Source organism: Garra rufa, chromosome 12, assembly GCF_049309525.1.
Source record: "Garra rufa chromosome 12, GarRuf1.0, whole genome shotgun sequence".
In the NCBI taxonomy this organism is placed as follows: domain Eukaryota; kingdom Metazoa; phylum Chordata; class Actinopteri; order Cypriniformes; family Cyprinidae; genus Garra; species Garra rufa.
This window is the reverse complement of record NC_133372.1, coordinates 48,676,763-48,694,881: the sequence shown is the minus strand read 5'-3', so window position 1 is coordinate 48,694,881 and position 18,119 is coordinate 48,676,763. Positions and strand designations below refer to the sequence as shown.

General features: G+C 41.0%; 1 protein-coding gene across 1 annotated transcript; it reads left to right on the top strand.

Annotated features, from left to right (window-relative positions):
* Nucleotides 1–10,857: 10,857 nt before the first annotated feature.
* On the top strand, nt 10,858–17,754 carry sft2d2a (SFT2 domain containing 2a). The gene is made up of 8 exons (XM_073852648.1): nt 10,858–10,923; nt 11,090–11,179; nt 11,464–11,549; nt 11,639–11,720; nt 12,763–12,798; nt 12,897–12,955; nt 13,038–13,067; nt 17,427–17,754. Exons 1-8 carry the CDS (start codon nt 10,858–10,860, stop codon nt 17,476–17,478), a joined length of 501 nt encoding a protein of 166 aa, XP_073708749.1. The 3' UTR covers nt 17,479–17,754.
* Nucleotides 17,755–18,119: the final 365 nt, after the last annotated feature.

Here is an 18,119-nt window from a genome sequence, read left to right as displayed (position 1 = left end):
CCCTTGTAAAAAGAAGCATGTTTCGGATGAGGCAATAAACTGGCCTCCTGACCTTTAGTGGTCATTAATTCCCTACCTTAATGATGAATTTGACCTCATTTATGGAGGTGGTAGCGCATTCCGCCGACCTTATAAAGCCTGGCAGCATGCGCTACCTTTGTGAAAAACTAGTCTGGCCAGCAGGGGGGGCTCATTCCCTGACACGTACCTATGGGATCAAACGTCCTAATACAACGAGGCGGATTCCAGGCCGTGAAAAGGAGCAAATGTTTTTATGAAACCTTAATCCGGCCCTTGTAAAAAGAAGGATCTTTCAGATGAGGCAATAAACTGGCCTCCTGACCTTTAGTGGTCATTAATTCCCTACCTTAATGATGAATTTGACCTCATTTATGGAAGTGGTAGCGCATTCCGCCGACCTTATAGAGCCTGGCAGCATGCGCTACTTTTGTGAAAAACTAGTCTGGCCAGCAGGGGGGGCTCTTTCCCTGACATGCACCTATGGGATCAAACGTCCTAATACAACGAGGCGGATTCCAGGCCTTGAAAAGGAGCAAATGTTTTGATGAAACCTTAATCCGGCCCCTGTAAAAAGGAGCATCCTTCTCATGAGGCATTAAACTGGCCTCTTGACTTTCTGTGGTCATTATTTCACTACCTTAATGGTGAATTTGACCTCATTCATGGAGGTGGTAGCACATTCCGCTGGCCTGATTGAACCTGTCAGGATGCGCTACCCCTCTATCAGAGCAGCTTCATTCATCCAAAAATAATAAGTTCAACTGTTGCTTGCAGTAGTCAGATTCTGGTTATTCTCTGAGGCTAAGCAGGCCCAAGCCTGCTCTGTGCATGGATGGGAGGCCATTTGTGGAAAACTTGCTTCCTGCTGGAGATAGTTTTAGTCCAGCTAGCAGGGTTTGCTCATTCCCTGACATGTTCTTTAGGTTCTAAAAGTCCAGATATACAAAAATGACTTCTGCGGTGTAAGGCTTTTGATGAAGCATTAAACCGCCCCATTTAAATAAGCAGATTCCGGGCCTTGAAAAGGAGCAAATGTTTTTATGAAACCTTAATCCGGCCCTTGTAAAAAGAAGCATCTTTCGGATGAGGCAATGAACTGGCCTCCTGACCTTTAGTGGTCATTAATTCCCTACCTTAATGATGAATTTGACCTCATTTATGGATGTGGTAGCGCATTCCGCCGACCTTATAGAGCCTGGCAGCATGCGCTACCTTTGTGAAAAACTAGTCTGGCCAGCAGGCGGGCTCATTCCCTGACATGTACCTATGGGATCAAACGTCCTAATACAACGAGGCGGATTCCAGGCCGTGAAAAGGAGCAAATGTTTTTATGAAACCTTAATCCGGCCCTTGTAAAAAGAAGCATCTTTCGGATGAGGCAATAAACTGGCCTCCTGACCTTTAGTGGTCATTAATTCCCTACCTTAATGATGAATTTGACCTCATTTATGGAAGTGGTAGCGCATTCCGCCGACCTTATAGAGCCTGGCAGCATGCGCTATCTTTGTGAAAAACTAGTCTGTCCAGCAGGGGGGGCTCTTTCCCTGACATGTACCTATGGGATCAAACGTCCTAATACAACGAGGCAGATTCCGGGCCTTGAAAAGGAGCAAATGTTTTTATGAAACCTTAATCCGGCCCTTGTAAAAAGAAGGATCTTTCAGATGAGGCAATAAACTGGCCTCCTGACCTTTAGTGGTCATTAATTCCCTACCTTAATGATGAATTTGACCTCATTTATGGAAGTGGTAGCGCATTCCGCCGACCTTATAGAGCCTGGCAGCATACGCTACCTTTGTGAAAAACTAGTCTGGCCAGCAGGGGGGGCTCTTTCCCTGACATGTACCTATGGGATCAAACGTCCTAATACAACGAGGCGGATTCCAGGCCTTGAAAAGGAGCAAATGTTTTTATGAAACCTTAATCCGGCCCCTGTAAAAAGGAGTGTCCTTCTCATGAGGCATTAAACTGGCCTCCTGACTTTCTGTGGTCTTTAATTCCCTACCTTAATGGTGAATTTGACCTCATTTATGGAGGTGGTAGCACATTCCGCTGGTCTGATTGAACCTGTCAGGATGCGCTACCCCTCTATCAGAGCAGCTTTATTCATCCAAAAAAAATAAGTTCAACTGTTGCTTGCAGTAGTCAGATTCTGGTTACTCTCCAAAGTTAAGCAGGTCTAAACCTGATCTGTGCATGGATGGGGGACCCTTTCTGGAAAACTAGCTGCCTGCTGGAGGTAGTTTTAGTCCACCCAGCAGGGGGGGCTCTTTCCCTGACATGTACCTATGGGATCAAACGTCCTAATACAACGAGGCAGATTCCAGTCCGTGAAAAGGAGCAAATGTTTTTATGAAACCTTAATCTGGCCCTTGTAAAAAGAAGCATGTTTCGGATGAGGCAATAAACTGGCCTCCTGACCTTTAGTGGTCATCAATTCCCTTCCTTAATGATGAATTTGACCTCATTTATGGAGGTGGTAGCGCATTCCGCCGACCTTATAAAGCCTGGCAGCATGCGCTACCTTTGTGAAAAACTAGTCTGGCCAGCAGGGGGGCTCATTCCCTGACACGTACCTATGGGATCAAACGTCCTAATACAACGAGGCGGATTCCAGGCCGTGAAAAGGAGCAAATGTTTTTATGAAACCTTAATCCGGCCCTTGTAAAAAGAAGGATCTTTCAGATGAGGCAATAAACTGGCCTCCTGACCTTTAGTGGTCATTAATTCCCTACCTTAATGATGAATTTGACCTCATTTATGGAAGTGGTAGCGCATTCCGCCGACCTTATAGAGCCTGGCAGCATGCGCTACCTTTGTGAAAAACTAGTCTGGCCAGCAGGGGGGGCTCTTTCCCTGATATGTACCTATGGGATCAAACGTCCTAATACAACGAGGCGGATTCCAGGCCTTGAAAAGGAGCAAATGTTTTTATGAAACCTTATTCCGGCCCCTGTAAAAAGGAGTGTCCTTCTCATGAGGCAATAAACTGGCCTCCTGACCTTTAGTGGTCATTAATTCCCTACCTTAATGATGAATTTGACCTCATTTATGGAAGTGGTAGCGCATTTCGCCGACCTTATAGAGCCTGGCAGCATGCGCTACCTTTGTGAAAAACTAGTCTGGCCAGCAGGGGGGGGCTCTTTCCCTGACATGTACCTATGGGATCAAACGTCCTAATACAACGAGGCGGATTCCAGGCCGTGAAAAGGAGCAAATGTTTTTATGAAACCTTAATCCGGCCCCTGTAAAAAGGAGTGTCCTTCTCATGAGGCATTAAACTGGCCTCTTGACTTTCTGTGGTCATTAATTCCCTACCTTAATGGTGAATTTGACCTCATTTATGGAGGTGGTAGCAAATTCCGCTGGCCTGATCGAACCTGTCAGGATGCCCTACCCCTCTATCAGAGCAGCTTCATTCAACAAAAAAGAACAAGTTCAACTGTTGCTTGCAGTAGTCAGATTCTGGTTATTCTCTGAGGCTAAGCAGGCCCAAGCCTGCTCTGTGCATGGATGGGGGGCCATTTGTGGAAAACTTGCTTCCTGCTGGAGATAGTTTTAGTCCAGCTAGCAGGGTTTGCTCATTCCCTGACATGTTCTTTAGGTTCTAAAAGTCCAGATATACAAAAATGACTTCTGCGGTGTAAGGCTTTTGATGAAGCATTAAACCGCCCCATTTAAATAAGCAGATTCCGGGCCTTGAAAAGGAGCAAATGTTTTTATGAAACCTTAATCCGGCCCTTGTAAAAAGAAGCATCTTTCGGATGAGGCAATGAACTGGCCTCCTGACCTTTAGTGGTCATTAATTCCCTACCTTAATGATGAATTTGACCTCATTTATGGATGTGGTAGCGCATTCCGCCGACCTTATAGAGCCTGGCAGCATGCGCTACCTTTGTGAAAAACTAGTCTGGCCAGCAGGCGGGCTCATTCCCTGACATGTACCTATGGGATCAAACGTCCTAATACAACGAGGCGGATTCCAGGCCGTGAAAAGGAGCAAATGTTTTTATGAAACCTTAATCCGGCCCTTGTAAAAAGAAGCATCTTTCGGATGAGGCAATAAACTGGCCTCCTGACCTTTAGTGGTCATTAATTCCCTACCTTAATGATGAATTTGACCTCATTTATGGAGGTGGTAGCGCATTCTGCCGGCCTTATTGAGCCTGGCAGGATGCGCTACCTTTGTGAAAAACTAGTCCGACCAGCAGGGTGTAATCTTCCCTGACATGTACTCATGGGTTCAAAAGTCAAGTCCTAATACAACGAGGCAGATTCCGTGCCTTGAAAAGGAGCAAATGTTTTTATGAAACCTTAATCCGGCAGCTGTAAAAAGGAGCGTCCTTCTGATGAGGCAATAAACAGGCCTCCTGATCTTTTGTACTCATGAATTCTCCTCCTTAATTATGTATTTGACCTCATTTATGGAGGTGGTAGCGCATCCTCACAGGTTCAATAAGGCCAGCGGAATGCGCTACCACCTCCATAAATGAGGTCAAATACCCCTCTATCAGAGCAGCTTCATTAAATTACACAAAGCAAGTTCAAATGTTGCTTGCAGTAGTCATATTCTGGTTAATCTCTAAAGCTAAGCAGGGTTAAGCCTGGTATGTACATGGATAGGAGATCCTTTGTGGAAAAATCTTCCTGTTGGAGATAGTTTTATTCCAGCCAGCAGGGGTTGCTCATTCCCTGACATGTACTTTAATGATGAATTTGACCTCTTTTATGGAGGTGGTAGTGCGTATAGAGCCTGGCAGGATGCACTACCATTGTGAAAAACTAGTCCCACCAGCAGGGGTTGCTCTTTCGCTGACATGTACCTATGGGATCAAATGTCCTAATTAGGGATGCACGATATGTATCGGTCGATAACTTGCGCGTTTTGTCAGTAAAGCCGGTTCTGTAATCAGCGGTAAATGCCATCAGGTGCGTGATTTCACGTTGAGCCGTATATACTACACACAGCCGTTGTTCACTGACGAGCTGCGCACATTCACACTGATAATGAACATTGCTATGCGCAGCTCGTCGGTAAACAACGGCTGTGTGTAGTATATACGGCTCAACTTGAAATCACGCACCTGATGGCATTTACCGCTGATTACAGAACCGGCTTTACTGACAAAACGCGCAAGCTTTATCGACCGATTGGTATCGGTGCATCCCTAGTCCTAATACAATGAGGCAGATTCCGGACCTTGAAAAGAAGCAAATGTTTTTATGAAACCTTAATCCGGCCCCTGTAAAAAGAAGTGTCCTTCGCATGAGGCATTAAACTGGCCTCCTGACTTTCTGTGGTCATTAATTCCCTACCTTAATGATGAATTTGACCTCATTTATGGAGGTGGTAGCAAATTCCGCAACGTTCTAAAAACGTTCCCAGTAGGTTCCCAGAACGTTCCCCTAACCTAAAGGGAACATTCTATTTACATTAAGAAAACTTTCCTGGCTAACCAATAGGGAACATTCTTTTTATGTTCCTAGAAGGTTTCCTGAAAGTTCTCTGAAGGTTCCCAGAACGTTCTCCTAACCTTCACGAGACCGCTTCTGTAAGTCAGCACTCCCGGCATGGAAGATAGACGGATGTGGACCTCAATAATCGCTACTACACACCATGTCTTGTTTTAAACTATTGTTTAATCATTACAGATAATTAGAGCACATTTAAAGGTGCAGTGTGTAGATTTTTGCGGCATCTAGCGGTGAGGTTGTGAGGTCCACCGCTCACCCCCCCCCCCTTTTTTTACAGAAGCTATGGTGGTCGACGCAGGTTTAAGATGTCGTTTTAGACCGCAAATAATGACGAGGTTTCTTTTAAAATGCAAATTAGGGAATTTACTTAATTAGTCAATAAAACAATGTTATTGTGAATTTTACTGTTACTTGTTCATCTTTGTGTCAAAGAACAACAGTGATGAAACGCGATCTGTAGAGCAGTTTGTCCGTTTAGGGCTACTGTAGAAACATAAAGGCGACTTCCATGTGAGGGGACCCGCGGTGTATGTAGATATAAACTGATAATTCTAAGGTAATAAAAACATAATGGTTCATTGTGTAAGGTCTTTATACATCCCTGAAAACATAGTTATGTATAATATATTGCATTTCTTTCTAGAGATCTTCACATTGCACCTTTAAGCATCATAAGGAGCATAAAATGAGACCGAATTAGTATACTATGTAAGATTTTGTTAATAGCCTATGTAAGATGTAGAAGTACCATACAATATAATAACCCAGATTTTATGTTTATTAAAGCACCAAATAACATGACTTGCAGATGTAATGCCAAGCCAGCAGAGGGAGCCCTTACCCATGAACTGACTGTTGCTGCTCCCTCTACTGCCTCGTTGGTAACTTCCTGCTTGGTGGCCATTTAAGCAGGGCCTGAACCAAACAGGCTCTGCGAAGTATTGTTTTGCTGTAGCGGACTCTACTAAGTGCTTTCTCTTGTCTCACTGCCTTGTTTTTTGCCACGGTTTTGTTTCTTAGTCATAGTTTTGTTTCATGGTCATAGTTTTGTTTTGTAGTCATATGTCATATTTCGTTGTTTCATTGTTTTGTTTTATTTGCTACTTTGGACTGCTCACTTGGATTTTGACCCACGCCTGTCTATTGGATTACGCTATTGTCTTGCCTTCGTCACACTGTTTGTTTGGATATTGACCCTGCCTGTTTGACTACGATCTGTTTATTAAAGCTCGCAAATTGGATCTTACACGCTTCCTACGAGTCCTCGTGTTACAGAAATACTTCGCCTACCACAGATCCAGCAGCTTTCCGACAGATCGCCATGAACCCGGGAGATTATCTTGTTCGCCTCCGTCAAAGGAACCGACCCATTGAGGAGTATGTGGCTGACTTTTGTGAACTCTGTTATCAGGTAGATTTTAAGGACTCTTTTCTTAAGGACATCTTTTTCTTTGGTTTGGACACAAACATAAAATCCTGTATGCCACTACACACCCCACACTGGACTCTAGAACAATACATTGACTTTGCACTCCAGATAAGTGGCTCTGCTTTTACTGTTGGGATTGCAGATGAGGAGCCCCACAATCCCACAGTACCCACACGACCAGAACATTTTCATGTCCCATATGTCATGTCTGGAATTGCTCAAGTCACGTCTACCAAGCCAAAGCCTTCTCACGTCACATCTGCCAAGCCAAGGCCTACTCACGTCACATCTGCTAAGCCTGCTGCCAAGCCACAGCCTGCTTACGTCACATCTACCAAACCACAACCTACTCACATCACGTCTGTCAAGCCACAGCCTCCTCACGCCATGCCTGCCGCTCCAGGGCCTGCTCACGCCATGCCTGCCGCTCCAGGGCCTGCTCACGCCATACCTAAGCCTGTTCACAAGATGGCCGCCCTTCCAGAGCCACTACACAAGATGGCCGCCACGCCTGAGCCTGTCACCAAGATGGCCGCCACGCCTGGACCTGTCGCCAAGATGGCCGCCACGCCTGAGCCTGTCGCCAAGATGGCCGCCACCCCAAAGCCTGTTCACCAGATGGCTGCCAGCCCAGAGCCTGTACCCAAAATGGCCGCTACATCCACGCTTCATCGTGTCGTTTCAAGATGGTTGGCCTCCAGCATAGAGGACCCACCACTGCTGTTGGCGCGAGCAGCTAGCGAGCAGCTAGTCTCCCTAAACTCACGTCAGCCCAGCCAGCACCCGCTAGCGTCATGTCAACCAAGCCAGCACGACCTTATGCCACTTCAGTCAAGCTACAGCCTGTTCACGTCATGTCTGCTGTTCCTGCAAAGTCAAGTCACGTCACAGCTGCTGTTCCTGCCAAGCCAAGTCACATCACAGCTGCTGTTCCTGCCAAGCCAAGTCACGTCACAGCTGCTGTTCCTGCCAAGCCAATTCAAGTTACAGCTGCTGTTCCTGCCAAGCCAAGTCACGTTACAGCTGCTGTTCCTGCCAAGCAAAGTCACGTCACAGCTGCTGTTTCTGCCAAGTCAAGTCACGTTACAGCTGCTGTTCCTGCTAAGTCAAGTCACGTCGCAGCTGAGGTTCATGTGACAGGTCAAGCCGCAGCTGCTCCAGCAAAGTCAAGCCACGTCGCAGCTGTTCCAGCTAAGTCAAGCCAATCCACAGTGGTTTCTTTAAAGCCAAGTCAAGTCACAGCTGTTCCCTCAAAGCCAAGTCAAGTCACAGCCATCCCTTCAAAGACAAGTCAAGTCACAACCGTTCCTCTGACATCAAGTCAAGTGATGCCTGATCCTCCGGTGTCAAGTCAAGTCAGGGCTACACTTTCAGTGCCAAGACAAGATACAGCAGTCCTCCATGAGTCAAGCCAAGTCACAGCTGTCCTCCAAGAGTCAAGCCAAGTCACAGCTGTCCTCCATGTGTCAAGCCAAGATACAGCTGTTGTTCTCCATGAGTCAAGAAAAGATATAGCTGTTCTTCATGAATCAAGCCAAGATACAGCTGTTGTTCTCATGAGTCAAGCCAAGATACAGCTGTCCTCCATGAGTCAAGCCAAGTCATAGCTGTGCCCCACGAGTCAAGACAAGTCACAGCTGTACCCCATGAATCAAGCCAAGTTGCAGCTGTTGTTCCTAAATCAAGTCAAGCTACAGCTGGATTGTCTATGTTGAGCCAAACCACAGTTGATCTTCATGAGTCAAGCCAAGTTACAGCAGATCTTCATGAGCCAAGTCAAGTTGCTGCTGTTGTCCCTGAGCCAAGCCAAGCCAAGCCACAGTTGATCTTCATGAGCCAAGCCAAGTTACAGCTGATTTCCATGAGCCAAGCCAAGTTACAGTTGATCTTCATGAGCCAAGCCAAGTTACAGCAGATCTTCATGAGCCAAGCCAAGTTGCTGCTGTTATTCCAGAGCCAAGTCACGTCTCACCCGAGCGTCCAGAGCCAAGTCATGTCTCGCCTGACCTGCCAGAGCCACGCCATGTCTCGTCTGACCAGCCAGAGCCACGCCATGTCTCGTCTGACCTGCCAGAGCCACGCCATGTCTCGTCTGACCTGCCAGAGCCACGCCATGTCTCGTTTGACCTGCCAGAGCCACGCCATGTCTCGTCTGACCTGCCAGAGCCACGCCATGTCTCGTCTGACCTGCCAGAGCCACGCCATGTCTCGTTTGACCTGCCAGAGCCATGCCATGCCTCGTCTGATCTGTCAGAGCCACGCCATGTCTTGATTGCTGATTCTGTAATGCCAAGCCAGCAGAGGGAGCCCTTACCCATGAACTGACTGTTGCTGCTCCCTCTGCTGCCTCGTTGGTAACTTCCTGTTTGGTGGCTATTTAAGCAGGGCATAAACCAAACAGGCTATGCGAAGTATTGTTTTGTTGTAGCGGACTCTACTAAGCATTTTCCCCTGTCTCAGTGCCTTGTTTTTTGCCACGGTTTTGTTTCTTAGTCATAGTTTTGTTTCATGATTATAGTTTTGTTTCATAGTCATAGTTTTTCCTTGTTTCATTGTTTTGTTTTATTTGCTACTTTGGACTTCTCACTTGGATTTTGACCCACGCCTGTCTATTGGATTACGCTATTGTCTTGCCTTCGTCACACTGTTTGTTTGGATATTGACCCTGCCTGTTTGACTACGATCTATTTATTAAAGCTCGCAATTGGATCTTACACGCTTCCTACGAGTCCTCGTGTTACAGCAGATCAGAGGCGTGCAGTAAAGAAATAAATACAGTGTTTATGATATGATTTTCAGACGCTTAACCTTGGCTTATTTTAGCTATAAAATGTTATTATAATTATAATATGATTTGACCACTTTGATGTCTACACTTAATTAAAAGCTTATTTTGGACATGAGATTCTGCAAAAAATTTGTTTGTGAAAAAAAAATACATTTCAGCATTACAATAATCAGAGTCATCTGCAAAGTTTAAATTAGTTTACATGAGTATGACTACTACATAAACGTTATGGGAACGTTTTCTGTAGGTTATAAAATTAAACCTAAAAATAACCTGCAGGGAACGTTCTCTGTAGTTTAAAAAAATTAAACCTAAAAATTACCTGCAGGGAACGTTCTGGTAACGTTCTCTGTAGGTTAAAAAATTAAATCTAAAAATAACCTGCAGGGAACGTTCTCTGTTGGTTAAAAAAATTAAACCTAAAAATAACCTGGCAGAAAACGTTCTGGGAAGGTTCTTTTTAGGTTATAAAATTAAACCAAAAGATAACCTACAGGAAACGTTCTGAGAACGTTCTCATTTGGTTCCCAAAAAATAACCAAATAGGAACCATATGGAAACGTTAGGGGAACGTTCTGTGTTTGCTGGGAACTTACAATGTTTTTATTAAATTGTGATCACGTTAGACAGCTTCATATTAAAACATTTCATAACGTGGCACATCTGGTTCTTGTCTTAAAAAACGGGCATCATGTGCGTAGTTAAGAGCTTACACTAACAGTTTGGCCAACCTCTGCCTATAGAGAGAGAAAAAAAGTTTTCATAAGCATCTCCCCTCTGCTTTTTTCACAAATCGCACCCTGATTACACTTATTGAATGTCCCCATAAAATGTGGAAACCAGCATGTGTATGTGGGTGTGTGTATAACATATGACCCAACTAACGAAAATAAAGAATTAGTCAATTAATACTTGAAAAACCACTTGACCTATGAACTGTTCAAAGCCCCCTTTAGTCCAACTGTGAAGTACCAATAGGTGGCGTGCGTGAGCAACAGGTGACAATAATGTTCAATGAAGGGAGCCAAAAGGAAAAGGTAACACGAGTGATGTCAAGCGAGTGCCAGATGGACGATGATACGACACATTCTCAGGCATTTAGAGTAAACCGATTCAATTAATATAGAGAACTGAATGTACAGTAATGGACAAGCTCAGAGCGGTTCTGGGTGGTCGTGATGGAAACAATGACAACAGAAATGTACTGCAGGTAATTTACTGTATTGTGCTCTACTAATAGCTCTTAATTGAGATCTTTAAAAATATTTCCGTAAACATACAAGCAATAATGTGATGCTGATTTTGACATAACGACTTCATTTTTAAAACGTTTTATTTTGGTAGACACGCATGTAAATCACAGTCTCTCTACATAGGCGGCGAATGAGGCGTCCACGCTGGGATGGGGAACGCGACTGAAAGGATTCCTCGTTTGTATGGTCATAGGAGTAGTGTGCACTGTCCTGGTCAGTGACTTTTAAACCCTAAATAATTTTATTTTGTTTATCAGTGGACTTTTATACATCGGTAACTTCCTGAGTGTTGAGAAGGGATAGGCGATGAGTTGGAAGAATGTGTTTAGAAGCAGAGCTGTGTCACCGGTTTGACCTGCTCTCAGGAATGAGATGGATGCACACTGCAAAATGGCATTTCAAGTATCTTGATTGAGATGAGAATTGTATTATTTGGTCTAACTTTGTTACTGTTAACCAAGTTCTATTATATTAATAACCTTCTTTTTTTCTCTCAGGGTGTATGTTGCCTGTTTATTCCTAAAGTAGGGGTGATTCTCTTCATTGTATTTTACACATTTGGAAATGTTTGCTCCTTACTAAGGTAATCCATAAAGCTTGCAACCTTAATGCATGCTTACGATTTATTATTGTATTTTGATGACTTCACTGTTTAATTTGAACCACTCCCAGCACTATGTTTCTGATGGGGCCAGTGAAACAGTTGAAACGGATGTGTGATAAGACCAGAGCCTTTGCTACAGTTGTTATGATAGTAAGTTATTCCTTTTCACACCACACACTAATTTTCTCATATGAAACCAACAACAAGGATCTGCCTGAAATCATTCATAATAATGTCACCAATAATGTTGATCATTTTCATAATCCAATCAATTTATTTTTTGCCTGCATTGATCCGATCCAAAGTACAGCAAACCAGTAACATTTTGAAATATTGTTACTATGTAAAATGAAAAAATTCTATTTAAATATAATTTTAAATGTAATTTATTACTGTGATCCAAGAAAAATTTGCAGCATCTTTACTCCAGTCTCCAGTGTCACATGATCCTTCATCATCGAAATCATTCTAATATGCTGATTTGCTGTTCAAGAAACATTTTTTTATTATTATTATCAATATTTAAAACAGTTGAGTACATTTTTTTTGTTTTCTTTGATGAATAGAAAGATCCAAAGATCAACATATATCTGAAATAAAAAGCTTTTGTAACATTATACACTGTACCATTCAAAAGTTTGGAGTCAGCATTGATGATAAAGACATTTTTTTTTATTGTTACAAAAGATTTCTATTTGGAATAAATGCTGTTCTTCTGGACTTATTTAAAAGAAACCTGAAATAGTTCATTTAAATAGTAAACATTTTTTTTTACAGTTTTTGCTGTACTTTGGATCAAATAAATGCAGGTTTGGTGAGCAGAAGAGACTTAATGTTTCAAAAAACATTAAAAATCTTACTGTTAACTTTTGACTGGTAGTGTACTTATCATTTTGGAAGTAACATTGTTTGATTTGGGTATACTTCTCATTTTGAAAGTAAAATTCAAGTTGTACTTAAAAAAATAGCTTTTAAATTTCTCCTAGAATTACTGAATTATCCCAAAAACTAATTGGATCTGCCAGCCAGTGGAAAAAAAAAATAGTTCATGTTCAGCCTTTAGAAATACAGATTGTTGTTCAGCCAGTTACAGCGAATACAGATTATTATAGATACTGATTATAGATACCGTATTTTTGACCAGCTTAGCAGTGGGTACTGAGAGTTAAATTTTTTATCTTGTGGTCTACAGACATGTCTGGTTCTCACACTCTGTGCAGCTTTTTGGGTGAGTTCTAGTCTATCCTTACTGTATATTTTAAACTAAGTCTGAACCATATGATACAGTATTATTTGACATTTTTAACACTGATCTTTGTGCCACAGTGGAAGATCTTTGCACTCACTTTGCTGTTTGTCATTCTGCAAATCCTTGCATTTGCGTGGTAAGTTTCCATAGAGACTCAGCACCCAATTTAATATTGTACTGAAATACATTTTATCAATTGATTTTTTTCTTCTCTGTAGGTATAGCTTGTCATACATTCCTTTTGCAAGGTTGGTTATGTTTTGTGATTTCAAAATATTGAATTGCACAGCATTAGAAATTAACAGACTTATAAATGAATTATTTTGCAATCATTTACAGTGGTGGCTGAAATTATTAGAACACTAGCATTTTCACCAGCTAAAAATGGTTTTAAGTCAGTTATTTCTATCTTTTGCTGTAGTGTGTCAGTAGGAAAAATCAGATTGCATTTCCAAACATCCATTAATTGTAATATTCCGGTGAGATTTTTGATTGCAAAAGCCATTGCTCCACACAGAGATCTGATCTCATCATCATCATCCAGTCTGTCTGAAATTACAGTGCACAGCATAAATGAGTACACCCCCTCTCAATATATATAAAAGATTTATTTTCTTAATGATCACTAATATAATTCATGGAAAGATGGCAATATTTAAATGTATTAAACATATACTTAATAAAAACAACAAAGTATATGCCAATATTTCCTGTAATATAAGTAAATTAGCCAATTTTGTTTAAATAATGGATTGCAGAAATGAGTACACCCTATATGAAATTCAGCAAATGTATAATATTCTAGTACTTAATATGTCCTCCAGAACATTAAGTATACTGCTCTGACCCTTCTTGGCACTGAGTGTACAAGTTCATGGCAAATTTTCACATCTGTCCTGTTTAACTCCTTGAGGACGACCTCCTTAAATGCCCTGGTCTTTAATGGGGAGTTTTGCTTAGCTCGTCTCTACAGAATCCCCCACAGCTGCTCAAGAGTGTTAATACTGAGTGAAATACATGTCCACTGAAGGATTTTCACCTTGGGAGAATAGATATCCTCATTGTCATGCTGAAAAAATGCCCAATAATGCAGGGAATGAGGGGAGGGGAGCATCTGCAGTTTCAGTTTTTTGTATTACATCACACAGTAGTGTGTGAATTCATGACAGCACTGCTCCCTCACACCTTCCGCACTCATACATCCCTGTAGAAGGGCTTTACTACCACTGAACGTCACTGTAGGTACCAGGCACTTCTTGCTGTACTCCTCATGTAGCAACACCAGAACATTTTGGATGCTTTTGGATCTGAAATGATTGACTTGGTCCCTTGACACCAGAGTATGGATTCCCAGAAGTCTATATTTTGTAAATATGGGCCTTGGAAGAGGTTAAATGAGTTTACTGTGCTTTGGCTACAGTAAGTAATTCTAGTGGTGACAATAACCATGCATGTCACTTCTGCAGGCTGCTTCGTACTCTGTGAGATAAAGTGTCACTCTTTTCATAGCTTTTGCCGGCTCTGATACTCTTACATGGTATTTCTCCGCCTCATTTTGTAGCAAAAATTCACTCATCATTAAATGAAAACTTAAAGTGAAGACCTGGTAATTTCAGGAGCCTTGTCACAAGTCCATTGTTTTTGAATGTCAGTGCTACCTCTGCTATATTTTCACACTTAAAACAATAATTTGGTATTCCTCTTGTACCACTGTCCTCTTTTCTGCTAAGAAATAAGTCACCTGGCAGTTTTCTCCCAAGTGGTTTCATTGTTGACAGCATTAAGTCTGTGTATGATTCAGTAGGCTATAAAACACCTTTAACTGTCAGCAAATTACTTGTCTTGAAAAGTTTTGGTTCAGTATACTTACCGGTTGATCAAAAATAGCTTAAAACCTACACTTTGTTTTTTTTTTTTTTTTAGTTTTATTTAGTAACTTTCAGGAGGGTGTACTCATTTTTGCAACACAACATTTTATCACTTTGACAGGAAAATCTTAATTTGCTAAATAATTTTGACATTCTTCTTTGGTAATTGATCAAGCTGGCCTGTTGGAACATTATATCTCCAAAGAATCCTAATATGTCTTTCAAGTGAAGAGTAATTGCGCAATTTGATAAGTTTTAGAGGGGGTGTACTCATTTAGGCTGTGCACTGTATATGAAGAAACAGAACAAACTGAGACAGACTACATTTTAAAGACACTGCCACAGTTCTTCTGGATTTAGTCTGTCTCACTTTGTTCTGTTTCTTCATGTCATTCCAGACAGACTGGATAATAACGAGAATAGATCGCTGTGTGGAACGCTGGCTGTTGTCAGACTCCTTGTGCAAACAAGAATCTCACTGGATTATTACAATAATGGCAAAATGAATGCTTGGAAATGTAAACTGATATTTCCTACTGACACACTACAGCAAAAGATAGAAATAACTGACTTAAAACCATTTTTTTTATCTGGTGAAAATACTAGTGTTCTAATAATTTTGGCCACCACTGTATTCTGGTAAATGATAGGCTTTTTTGGACCTGGGGTCCGTTCTTCGTACGTCGCTAACTCAGTTAGCTGGATTTGATTGTTGTGGATTTGTCCTGATCTTGGATTGTTTCGTTCTTTGATGCACATCTCGGACATGGTGTCATAGCAACAGGTCCGTAAGCTTAAACCTGCTCGGGAGCAGGTTTATTTCATGTAAACAGGATTTTGGCTTGCGCTCCTGGCGGGTTATGATTGGTTGAAATGGCGAGGTCACATCTGATTGGTTAAAGAGCACGACTGACGCGGACTGACTCGCGTGGGAAAAGAAAAGTATCTTGCAAGAAAGTGTAGAAAGTGTGTGTGTATATATATATATATATATATATATATATATATATATATACACACACATATACTACCGTTCAAAAGTTTGGGGTCAGTACATTTTTATTGTTTTTTTTTTTTTAAAGAAATTAAAATTAAAAATTTATTAAAAGTTAATAATAAATAATTTACATTGTTATATAGAATAAACACTGTACTTTTTAAACTTGTTATTCATGAAAGAATCCTGGGGAAAAAAATCACAGGTTCCAAAAAATATTTGGCAGCACAACTGTTGATATTATCCAACATTGATCATTCTAATAATAAATCAGCATATTAGAATGATTTCTGAAGGATCATGTGACACTTAAGACTGGAGTAACAGCTGATAAAAATTCAGCTTTTCATCACAGGAATAAATTCTATTTTAAAGTATGTTAAAATAAAAAACATTATTTTATTTTGTAAAAACATTTTGCAATATTACTGTTTTTTCTGTATTTTGAATCAAATAAATGCAGCCTTGATCAGTATAAGAGACTTCTTTAAAGACTATTACAAGTCTTACTGACCCCAAACTTTTGAACGGTAGTATATAAAAAATAAAAATATAAATAAAATAACATATCAAGGAAAAAACATGTAACATGGGCAGCATTAACGCATTTAATTTGTTCACTACTTTTTGCCAGCCCTCTCTCCTTGCTTTTGCAGCCTTTGCAGTGTTCCCTTGCATTTTAATTAAACTCTGAAACTCCTGAAATCCCTCAATCAAGAGTTCTTGCTCTGCTGCAGAAAAATACTGAGCGTGCTCCTTCGACATTTTCACCGACCAATCAAAGAGTTGCCGATCAATGTTTCTACTATCGATACGTAGCCCCTTTTAAGCCACCCAGTGATCTCAAATTACTTCATCCAGCTATACTAATCATCAACAACAGGTGCGTTCGGAGAACCGGAATAGCAAGCTCATAGTTAGCGCGATGATTTGATCTTGGATGTATCATTTGATCTTGGATGTAGTAAGCGAGGTACGAAGAACGGGACCCTGGGCTGTGTTTCCCAAAAGCATTGTAGGCCTAATGCTGCCTTCATGTGCTATCGTAATTATGGTAAATACCAAAATCCGACATCGAAATTGCACATGAACACCCACTCATGTTGTAATTTCCACTGGAAAGCTCGAAATTTTTTATGATACCCGAGCTGCCGAGATGGGATAAATTTTGACCTTTCAACATGGCGGACAACAACGAAACTATACTGAATGGTGAGCATTGCATGATGTTAAAAGTAAAAAAAAAACTTATATGGGCTATATAAAATATATATATACTTATATAGGCTAGCTAAAACAAAACCATTAGTTAGTATTGTCTTTAAAACAACACTACTATTCATGATCAATAAGATATACAGCCTATCATTTACTGTTTGTGTTTTGATGCATCCTCTTCTTCCTGTAGCAGATGCATTAGGGAGTTTATAAGCGTTTTAAAACTTTTACCCAAGTAGCATGTAAGGAAAAATTCCGAGTCCGCCATGTTTCTCTTCACTACGACAACAAAAGCACCTGAACACGACACACTGGTAATTTCCACTTCACAAGTGGAAAGCATCATCTTTCCCATATCACATGAAGGCAGCATTTGTACATCATAGACCCATTACCACCAATGAAGCTACAATAAAGTTAGGCTTACAATGCTTTTGGAAAACACAGCCTTGGCTGTTTTTTTTAAATATAGAGTCTCCTAGACTTCTTTTATAAGGTCTTCATACTCTCTTTGTCTTATCCAGAGATGCCGTCCTCAAGTTTTTCTCCATGCTGTGCAACATGTGTGTAAAATGAAGAGCTGAGGTTTGGCCTTCCATCACTCCAAAGACTTTCTGCTCAAGTATTGTGATTTCAGGATCCACAAATGAACACAATGGGACTTTGCTGTAATGGCTAGTTGGACATTTTGTTGAATCTGAATGTAAAGAATAAGTCTGCCTTCTACCGAATGTGTTTTATTTTAAATATTGTAAAACAGAAAGGGTTATTAGACAGGAGTGCTTTAAAATGGATATTTATAAAATCAAATATTTTGGGGGTGGCTTTTGAAAGTTGCACTTTCAAATTTCTCTACCTTTTTCTTAATATTGTATGATAACATCCTGTAAATAAAGACTAGTTTAATCAGCTTGTTATTTGGTTTAAATAAATTGTTTCATTGACACTGTCACAGATGACTTGTCCGAATTCTTTTAATTCAATATCTGCAGTACACCAGCATGGCCTTTATTAAATGTGACCCTGGACCACAAAACCAATCAAGTAGCACAGGTATATTTGTAGCAATTTTTCTTTTATGCCAAAAATCATTAGGATATTAACACCATGTTCCATGAAGATATTTTGTAAATTTGCTACCGTACATATATCAAAACTTTATTTTTGGACTACTTTAAATATTGATTTTCTCAATATTTTTGCACCCTCAGATTCCA